Source organism: Nansenia antarctica, assembly GCF_963989245.1.
Source record: "Nansenia antarctica genome assembly, chromosome: 7".
NCBI classification, from domain to species: Eukaryota; Metazoa; Chordata; class Actinopteri; order Argentiniformes; family Microstomatidae; genus Nansenia; species Nansenia antarctica.
In genome coordinates this window covers 29,641,112-29,651,920 of record NC_137677.1, presented here as the reverse complement: position 1 = coordinate 29,651,920, position 10,809 = coordinate 29,641,112, and the positions used below count along the sequence as shown (strand labels likewise).

At 46.7% G+C, this 10,809-nt stretch overlaps 1 protein-coding gene across 2 annotated transcripts in view; it reads right to left on the bottom strand.

Annotated features, from left to right (window-relative positions):
• Window positions 1-296: 296 nt before the first annotated feature.
• Window positions 297-10,809, bottom strand: part of nudt6 (nudix (nucleoside diphosphate linked moiety X)-type motif 6) — a 23,210-nt gene continuing 12,697 nt past the window's right edge. For both annotated transcript variants that reach the window (XM_080536487.1, XM_080536488.1), the window contains 2 exons: window positions 2,331-2,385; window positions 297-1,277 (listed from right to left, as the gene is read on the bottom strand). In XM_080536487.1, coding sequence (XP_080392613.1) covers window positions 892-1,277; window positions 2,331-2,385 — 441 coding nt within the window. In that variant the 3' untranslated portion in view covers window positions 297-891. The remainder of the gene's footprint in view (window positions 1,278-2,330; window positions 2,386-10,809) is intronic.

The window sequence follows — 10,809 nt, the reverse complement described above, 5'->3', positions numbered from 1 at the left end:
TCTTAAGAAGTCCCCATTTCGTTGTTTGGTACCTGTACTGTAACAATGACAAATAAAGTCTATCTATCTATATACTGTATATATATGTACATTCTCTTCAACACTTAAACCTTCGTAACATGAAGAAAAAAACCGGAAAACACATAAAAAAAAAACATTTGACCGACATTTTCACCAGACTGTCACATATTCAGTGAAGGTACAACGGTTTGATTTTGGACCTTGATGGCCACCGTCCACATTTGTCTGGTCAGTGTTTAACTACAAACAAGAAAGGCAACTTGTGATTTGTGCAATTTTTTTAATTTTTTTCCCACAGTGATTATCACTAGAAAAGCTATTTCCCTTGTAACAGTTTGAGTCACATGTGGGATGTTCCAGGCAGGGATACAGTATAGACTTCACATATCCGTACGGTTAGCATCCATGTGCTAATACGTCTAGCACTGATGTACTAATGGACCAGCTGTGGTGCTGAGATGCTAGGCTAGGCTAGGCTAGGCTAGGCTAGGTATGCCCTGTCCTCAGGCCTGGCTAGCTAGCTGGTGTTTGAGGTGTGCGTGTGTCCAACCGCTAGGCTAGCAAGAGGATAGGGTTGCCAACTGTCCCATACTGGCTGGGATGTCCAGGGTAGGTCGACCGCTCGGCTAGCTAGTGGTTTTTCAGTTTCAGATTGTCAGCTTTCAAATTATGGTCCTACATGGAAATCTGAAAGTAGTTGAAGAAGATATGCTTATTTGAATGTTGGTCCACCTCAAACCAAATACCAGAGAAACTCACTCTGAATCAAAACAGACGCGTTTTTAGCTAGTCACGCCCCCTGGTGGTACAGCTGGTAGATGGCTCTGGGGGGGGGTGCAGGGTCCAGGGTAGGGTCGACCATTCGGCTAGCTAGTCGCGGCCCCCTGGTGGCGGTGCGCGGTGGTACAGCTGGTAGACGGCCCTGGGGGGGGCCAGGGCGGGGAGGTCCGTGGCCCCCAGGTCCACCGTGTGGAAGCCCTCCTCCAGCCCCCGCAGCAGCAGCCCCGCCACGCGGGCGGTGATGGGGGAGGCGCCCCCCCCCCCGGCCAGGTAGGCCAGCTCCAGCCACTCACAGCGCAGACACTCCTGGGGGCAGCAGGTGATGAGGTGGGAGAGGGGGCGGAGCCTGCAGACCAGGTACAGGTCAGAGAGGCCGAACGCCCCCGGGGCCCTGTGCTGCTGGCGCAGGCTGAGCAGCGCCGCGAACTCTGACCTCACGCCCGTCTCCTCCCACACCTCCCGCACCGCCGTGGCTCCTGGGAAGAGAGGGGGGAGGGGGGGGGGAGGGAGGGAGGGAGGTGTTTTAATGTTTAACACGTTTTAATTTAAGGTATTTTAGTTGGAAAACTCTGATACTGTATGTATGTTCATCTGGACATGGTGCTGTTTGGATAACACACCCTGGGATCATGTGTGATGGGGAGGGTGGGGGGGGGAGGCTTTTTTAACACGTTTTAATTTAACGTCTTTAGTTCTAAAAGGTTGAACTCTGCTATCCTTTACATAATACAACTTCTAATAAAGTGTGTAGGTTAGAGAAAGGGGAAATATTTTTATTTAATTCATATTTTAACGTTTAATATCTTTATTTAGAAAAAACTCTGATACTGTATACCTTGACATTGTGCTGTTTTATACACATGGTGATAATGTGTGAAAGTGCCTTTACCTGAAATGGAAACTGATATTGTTGGTTGTGAAAATGAAAGGGGGGGGGGGGATGTACAGTATTGTATAACGCTGCTTTAGGGTGGATCTATGTGTGTGTGTGTGTGTGTGTGTATCATAAGTACATCTGTGTATGATCGGTACGTGTGTGTGTGTGTGTATGATTGGTACGTGTGTGTGTGTGTATCACAAGCTGCTTGGATAAAAAGAATCAAGTCAACTTGTCATTAAGAACAAGGATGTTTAAGTTTGTCATTAAGAACAAGGATGTTTAAGTTTGTCATTAAGAACAAGAATGTTTAAGTTTGTTAGACACATCTGAACATATTAAATAGGAAAAAGGGTCACATGATGGGATATTAAAGTATGTATGTTGGTATGATGGTGTGGATGGATAGGGTTACGGGCGTACTGGAGGAAGTAGATGTGTTGAGGTCATGGGGGGGTGGAGGTAGTAGATGTGTTGAGGTCATGGGGGGGTGGAGGTAGTAGATGGGTTAGGGTTAGGGGGGGTGGAGGTAGTAGATGTGTTGAGGTCATGGGGGGGTGGAGGTAGTAGATGTGTTGAGGTCATGGGGGGGTGGAGGTAGTAGATGGGTTGAGGTCATGGGGGGGTGGTGTAGATGTGTTCAGTTCCTCACCGATGTTTTCTCCTGGCTCTGATAAACCTCCCGGGAACTTCCACATGTTCTTAGTCTGAAACACAATCACATGGCTGATCATTGTGACATCATTGTGACATCATCGTGACATCATCATGTACATGCCAACAAATTCCACGACTCAAGTCACGTTTTCAGTTTTGTTTTGATGTTTTGATGTGATTGTATTTTGTTGTTGAGAAAATCTAGGAAATGAAATTGATATTTAAAGACGGACAACGCTGCTGGTTAAATTACGAGGTCGTTTATCGTAGTTCCTGATTCAATCTGTATTCAAATATCGCTATTATAAAACCTTCTTTTCTGCATTTAACTCTATGATCTCTCTGATCTCTATGATCTTGCCAAGTTCGACGTCGTGATGAACTACAGTATTAAGCACTACACTATCATCTGTTTCTATTTTGTAGACATAAATAAAAAGTGTTATATTTTGTGGATGTGTGTTTGTACTAAGGTGAAGAAAAGATGAATAAATACACTCCTGACAGATGACCTGTTCTGTGTGTTGATGTCTCTGACAGATGACCTGTCCTGTGTGTTGATGTCTCTGACAGATGACCTGTCCTGTGTGTTGATGTCTCTGACAGATGACCTGTCCTGTGTGTTGATGTCTCTGACAGATGACCTGTCCTGTGTGTTGATGTCTCTGACAGATGACCTGTCCTGTGTGTTGATGTCTCTGACAGATGACCTGTCCTGTGTGTTGATGTCTCTGACAGATGACCTGTCCTGTGTGTTGATGTCTCTGACAGATGACCTGTCCTGTGTGTTGATGTCTCTGACAGATGACCTGTCCTGTGTGTTGATGTCTCTGACAGATGACCTGTCCTGTGTGTTGATGTCTCTGACAGATGACCTGTCCTGTGTGTTGATGTCTCTGACAGATGACCTGTCCTGTGTGTTGATGTCTCTGACAGATGACCTGTCCTGTGTGTTGATGTCTCTGACAGATGACCTGTCCTGTGTGTTGATGTCTCTGACAGATGACCTGTCCTGTGTGTTGATGTCTCTGACAGATGACCTGTCCTGTGTGTTGATGTCTCTGACAGATGACCTGTCCTGTGTGTTGATGTCTCTGACAGATGACCTGTCCTGTGTGTTGATGTCTCTGACAGATGACCTGTCCTGTGTGTTGATGTCTCTGACAGATGACCTGTCCTGTGTGTTGATGTCTCTGACAGATGACCTGTCCTGTGTGTTGATGTCTCTGACAGATGACCTGTCCTGTGTGTTGATGTCTCTGACAGATGACCTGTCCTGTGTGTTGATGTCTCTGACAGATGACCTGTCCTGTGTGTTGATGTCTCTGACAGATGACCTGTCCTGTGTGTTGATGTCTCTGACAGATGACCTGTCCTGTGTGTTGATGTCTCTGACAGATGACCTGTCCTGTGTGTTGATGTCTCTGACAGATGACCTGTCCTGTGTGTTGATGTCTCTGACAGATGACCTGTCCTGTGTGTTGATGTCTCTGACAGATGACCTGTCCTGTGTGTTGATGTCTCTGACAGATGACCTGTCCTGTGTGTTGATGTCTCTGACAGATGACCTGTCCTGTGTGTTGATGTCTCTGACAGATGACCTGTCCTGTGTGTTGATGTCTCTGACAGATGACCTGTCCTGTGTGTTGATGTCTCTGACAGATGACCTGTCCTGTGTGTTGATGTCTCTGACAGATGACCTGTCCTGTGTGTTGATGTCTCTGACAGATGACCTGTCCTGTGTGTTGATGTCTCTGACAGATGACCTGTCCTGTGTGTTGATGTCTCTGACAGATGACCTGTCCTGTGTGTTGATGTCTCTGACAGATGACCTGTCCTGTGTGTTGATGTCTCTGACAGATGACCTGTCCTGTGTGTTGATGTCTCTGACAGATGACCTGTCCTGTGTGTTGATGTCTCTGACAGATGACCTGTCCTGTGTGTTGATGTCTCTGACAGATGACCTGTCCTGTGTGTTGATGTCTCTGACAGATGACCTGTCCTGTGTGTTGATGTCTCTGACAGATGACCTGTCCTGTGTGTTGATGTCTCTGACAGATGACCTGTCCTGTGTGTTGATGTCTCTGACAGATGACCTGTCCTGTGTGTTGATGTCTCTGACAGATGACCTGTCCTGTGTGTTGATGTCTCTGACAGATGACCTGTCCTGTGTGTTGATGTCTCTGACAGATGACCTGTCCTGTGTGTTGATGTCTCTGACAGATGACCTGTCCTGTGTGTTGATGTCTCTGACAGATGACCTGTCCTGTGTGTTGATGTCTCTGACAGATGACCTGTCCTGTGTGTTGATGTCTCTGACAGATGACCTGTCCTGTGTGTTGATGTCTCTGACAGATGACCTGTCCTGTGTGTTGATGTCTCTGACAGATGACCTGTCCTGTGTGTTGATGTCTCTGACAGATGACCTGTCCTGTGTGTTGATGTCTCTGACAGATGACCTGTCCTGTGTGTTGATGTCTCTGACAGATGACCTGTCCTGTGTGTTGATGTCTCTGACAGATGACCTGTCCTGTGTGTTGATGTCTCTGACAGATGACCTGTCCTGTGTGTTGATGTCTCTGACAGATGACCTGTCCTGTGTGTTGATGTCTCTGACAGATGACCTGTCCTGTGTGTTGATGTCTCTGACAGATGACCTGTCCTGTGTGTTGATGTCTCTGACAGATGACCTGTCCTGTGTGTTGATGTCTCTGACAGATGACCTGTCCTGTGTGTTGATGTCTCTGACAGATGACCTGTCCTGTGTGTTGATGTCTCTGACAGATGACCTGTCCTGTGTGTTGATGTCTCTGACAGATGACCTGTCCTGTGTGTTGATGTCTCTGACAGATGACCTGTCCTGTGTGTTGATGTCTCTGACAGATGACCTGTCCTGTGTGTTGATGTCTCTGACAGATGACCTGTCCTGTGTGTTGATGTCTGGCCTGAGGACGGCAGGGAATGAGAATCAAGACGACTGTCTAATAACAACAGAGAACCTCTTCCCAACGCAAACAGACATGTTGAAGACACGGAGAGACAGCCCAGCACATTGTTCAAACAGACATGTTGAAGACACAGAGAGACAGCCCAGCACATTGTTCAAACAGACATGTTGAAGACACAGAGAGACAGCCCAGCACATTGTTCAAACAGACATGTTGAAGACACAGAGAGACAGCCCAGCACATTGTTCAAACAGACATGTTGAAGACACAGAGAGACAGCCCAGCACATTGTTCAAACAGACATGTTGAAGACACAGAGAGACAGCCCAGCACATTGTTCTGGAGTATCAACACATGACATCACAGGACAATGATGCACCACAGGACCATGATGCACCACAGGACCATGATGCAACTCACATCTCATGTCTGAAACCTGCTCCCTGGTCTATAAGACAGATCACCAACCATCTACGTCTCCACCCTGGAGGGAACCTTCTCCCTCTCTCCCTCTCTCCACCAACGCAAACCTAGCTCTAGTTCTGCTTCTGGTTCTGGTGAACCTAGTTCTGGTTCTGGTTCTAGTTCTAGTTCTGGTGCTAGTGAACCTAGTCCTAGTTCTGGTGCTAGTGAACCTAGTTCTAGTTCTGGTGCTAGTGAACCTAGTCCTAGTTCTGGTGCTAGTGGACCTAGTTCTAGTTCTGGTGCTAGTGAACCAAGTTCTAGTTCTAGTTCTGGTGCTAGTGAACCTAGTTCTAGTTCTGGTTCTAGTTCTGGTGCTAGTGAACCTAGTTCTAGTTCTGGTGCTAGTGAACCTAGTTCTAGTTCTGGTTCTGGTGCTAGTGAACCTAGTTCTGGTTCTGGTGCTAGTGAACCTAGTTCTAGTTCTGGTGCTAGTAAACCTAGTTCTACAGTAGTTCTAGTTCTGGTGCTAGTGAACCAAGTTCTAGTTCTAGTTCTGGTGCTAGTGAACCTAGTTCTAGTTCTGGTGCTAGTGAACCTAGTTCTAGTTCTGGTGCTAGTGAACCTAGTTCTGTTGTGCTGGCGGTGTGGCCTTGTGGCTGTTTACCTCGCATGACATTTAAACTGTGGAGCTGAGAGGAGTGTGTGTGTGTGTGCGCGTGTGTGCGAGGGGCTGCAGTGAAGGGGAGGTCTGTGAGAGGAGTGTGTGTGTGTGTGTGTGTGTGTGTGTGTGTGTGTAGCAGCTCTAGGTAAACAAGTCTTAACGACGGCGTTTAGGAAGGAAACAACCAGAATCATTCAGCCCTGGCCGTTGCCGTGGGGATGATGATGGGGTTACCACGGTGATGACGGGGGGGGGGGGGGAACGTACCACGGTGATTATCTGGCCCGGCCATGAAGGAGAGCATTGAAGGTCAGACACGCACTACACACTACACCCTACACCCTAAACACTACACCCTACACCAGGGGTCGGGAACCTTTTTGACTGGGAGAGCCATAAAAGCCAAATATTTCTAAATGTATTTCATTGAGAGCCATATAGTATTTTTTAACATATAATAAATTAAATATGTCTTACTTTTAATGCGATTTCTGGTGCTGCATGGTTTTGCTGATGTCCTTGTAGTCTGGTTCATACGTGGTGAGGTTGAGCTTCATGCAGGCGTTGAGGCTTCCATCAGTTAAACGTGAGCGTAGGTTGGTCTTAATGTTCCTCATATGCGAGAATGACTGCTCACATACATATGTAGAGCCAAACATGGTCAATACGGCAATACTAACACGCTGCATTGTGTGGTATGTCACAGGAAGCTCGTTCCAAGTTTTCAGAATCAGCTGGTCTTCAGGTTGAAGTTTTTTCATTTCTGTCCACTTGTGTTCCCTCGCCAGCTCTGCTCGCTGTCGCGCAAGACTTTCCAACTCTCCATTAAGTGTCTTGAACTTACTCATCCACATGTCTGATGCCTTCAGGTCAGCAACTTCCAGCTCAAAGTCTCCCATAGAGACCCCAGGGATGCATGTCAGGTCGATTTTGTCCACTGCACACATGTGGATGAGTGATGAACTTGAAAAGACCAGTGCGCGCACGGAATTCTCCAAAACGTGCTTTGAATGACTGCAGGAGATTGGACGTAAAGCCAGCTAGCTGCTGGAGATCCAGATGTTGAGTGGAGTCACTTGCTAAGCATGCATCTCTAAATTGTTGCAGTGTTACAAAGTGCAGAAGACGACCTGTTTCAATGTCCCTGAGAAAGACTTCCAGCTTGCTTTCAAATGCAAACACTGCTTGTTGAAGGGATGAGATTGTATTTCCAATACCTTGCATTTTCACATTGAGCTGGTTCAGATGGCCTGTTATGTCCACGAGATAGTGAAACTGCAGGAGCCAGTCAGTGTTGTCTAGCTCAGGATGCTTGACGCCTTTCATTTGAAGAAAAGTCCGGATTTCACTCAGGCAAGCTGCAAAACGGCTGAGCACCTTTCCCCTTGACAACCAACGCACGTTGCTGTGTAAAAGCAGACTGGGATAATGATTCCCAACTTCTTCTAACAGAGCTTTAAACTCGCGATCATTTAAAGCTCGGGCAACAATGAAGTTGACCACTCGAATGACCAGCGACATCACCTCACCTAGCTCCTGGCCACACGTCTGAGCGCAAAGCGCCTCCTGGTGCAGGATGCAATGAAAACTTAGGATGGCTCTCTTTTCATGTTCACGGAGAAGCGCTACAAATCCTTTGTTCTTCCCCAACATACAGGGTGCACCATCAGTACAGACAGAAATAAGTTTATCCATCTGCAGTTTTTTTTCTTTAGCAAACTCCATGAAAGACGTGAATAAATCCTCTCCTCTGGTTGTCCCTTTCATTGGCAAAACAGCCAAGCTTTCCTCACGCAGTGTGTCACCTGCAGCATACCTGGCAAATATACTGAACTGAGATAGATGGCTAACATCTGTTGACTCATCTAACGCGACAGAAAAGTATGTCCCGGCGTTTATGTCCTTAATTTGTGTTTCCTCAACTTGATTTGCCATCATGATGCTACGATCGTGAACAGTTCTTGCTGACAGAGGCATGTCTTTTATTCGTTTGATTATCTTGTCTTTATTTGGGAAGTCATCAAACAGTTCATTGGCCACATCAAGCATGAATGTTTTGGCATACTCGCCATCTGTGAATGGCTTTCCATTCCTGACTATTGCCAAAGCACCCGCAAAGCTAGCGGAATTCCCGTCACCTTGCTTGGTCCACCCACGCAGTTGCTGTTGACTCGTCTGCACTCTCCGCTGTAGCTCCTCGCATGCCTTTTTCCTGCTGTCCCCCGCTGGATATTTCGATGCAAATGAAGCATGATGCGTATCGAAGAGCCGCTTTATATTTGACCATTTCATCGATGCAATTTTATCATTGCATATCAGACATACCGCAGATCCTGCGATCTCCACAAATGCAAATTCCTCTGTCCACGCAGCCTGGAATGCACGGTAATCATCGTCTTTTTTTCTTTTTGCCATCTTTCTCGTTACAAGGGTTGAAGCGTATAAGCTAGTTCACTATCTGATCAAATTGTTTTTTATTTATTCACCTTTACAACGACCTCTGACACTCTCGCGAGACATTGGTTCCCGACCCGACCCACGGGTCACGGGTCATGGGTCCCGTGAAGAGTCCCGTGAAATTTAACTTCAAAACTAATTTCTGTTTACTTTAAAATGACACAGTATTATTACGCAATATCACAAGTATTTTAAAATCAGTTCCAAACTTTTCAACCCAATTGTCTGGGAGCCATATGCCGTCACCGGAAGAGCCATATATGGCTCGCGAGCCATAGGTTCCCGACCGCTGCCCTACACCCTACACACTACACCCTACACACTACACCCTACACACTACACCCTACGCCCTACACCCTACACACTACGCCCTACACTCTACACCCTACACACTACACCCTACACACTACACCCTACACCCTACGTCCTACACACTACACCCTACACACTACACCCTACACACTACACACTACACCCTACACACCAGGGTTTCCGTTAGAAAAAATTGGTGCCGGTCAAAGTGTCCGGAAAGATTTCAATGTGTCGGACAAACGGGAGAAATTCCGGTCATCATATTCAAATATAATATAGGAGTTTGTCGCGGTGATTAGCTGTTGTGTAGCCTATATATGCCATTTAATGTCTATTTCTCATCCGATATGATTAGATGCAAACTATATAATAATATAGGCTTTCATGATTCGCATGCGCTACTGTCCAGGGCTACACGCGCGCCACACTGGGCCTAGTCACCTTTGCTACTTTGAATTACGACTGTAGGCTAAGATGTTTATTTCAATTGCATTAATGGGATTTGAGGATGTAATTGGTAATTTTAAGTATGCCTAGTTTAGCTTTTGATGGCTATTTGAACGGACTGCATCGATCGATCAATGAACGGACTCCACATTACGTTAACTGAAGTGTGTTAAATAGTTTCACGACAGTAATGTACGTTTTCTATATTCTCTTTCCAGTTTTACCCTTTTTATCAATAAAACAACGTAATTTCTAATTTCTATAACCACGTCTCGCTGATTGGGAAGGCATTAAGTCTAGCTGCCTGTCAAATCATACTTTCTCGGACTCGGGAGTATGAGAATGAGGATGTATCGGGGGGGATACACACCCGTGGACTATTTCAATTTAGTGGCACAAATTAAACTCTAACACTATAGATAGACTAAATTGAACTAAAATGATGGACACCGACTGAATAACTGAGTGGAGGGAAGACAGGTCTCAAATGTGGAACAATTATAACATTTAATACATAAAGATAAAACATACACAAATATATAACATTGATATCCCTAAACTCAAATGTAGTGTGGTATTGTCAACCTAATCTAATCAATCCTAATCTAATGGTACCAGTAGCCCAGGTTGTCGATAGTAGCGCACGTGGAGATGGACGAATGTAGAGGAGGAAAGTTCAATGGAAACTCCGGAGTAGAAGAGGTAGCCAGGGGGAGTAGAAGAGGTAGCCAGGGGGAGTAGAAGAGGTAGCCAGGAGTAGAAGAGGTAGCCAGGAGTAGAAGAGGTAGCCAGGGGGAGTAGAAGAGGTAGCCAGGGGGAGTAGAAGAGGTAGCCAGGGGGAGTAGAAGAGGTAGCCAGGGGGAGTAGAAGAGGTAGCCAGGAGTAGAAGAGGTAGCCAGGAGTAGAAGAGGTAGCCAGGGGGAGTAGAAGAGGTAGCCAGGGGGAGTAGAAGAGGTAGCCAGGGGGAGTAGAAGAGGTAGCCAGGGGGAGTAGAAGAGGTAGCCAGGAGTAGAAGAGGTAGCCAGGGGGAGTAGAAGAGGTAGCCAGGGGGAGTAGAAGAGGTAGCCAGGGGGAGTAGAAGAGGTAGCCAGGGGGAGTAGAAGAGGTAGCCAGGGGGAGTAGAAGAGGTAGCCAGGAGTAGAAGAGGTAGCCAGGAGTAGAAGAGGTAGCCAGGGGGAGTAGAAGAGGTAGCCAGGGGGAGTAGAAGAGGTAGCCAGGGGGAGTAGAAGAGGTAGCCAGGGGGA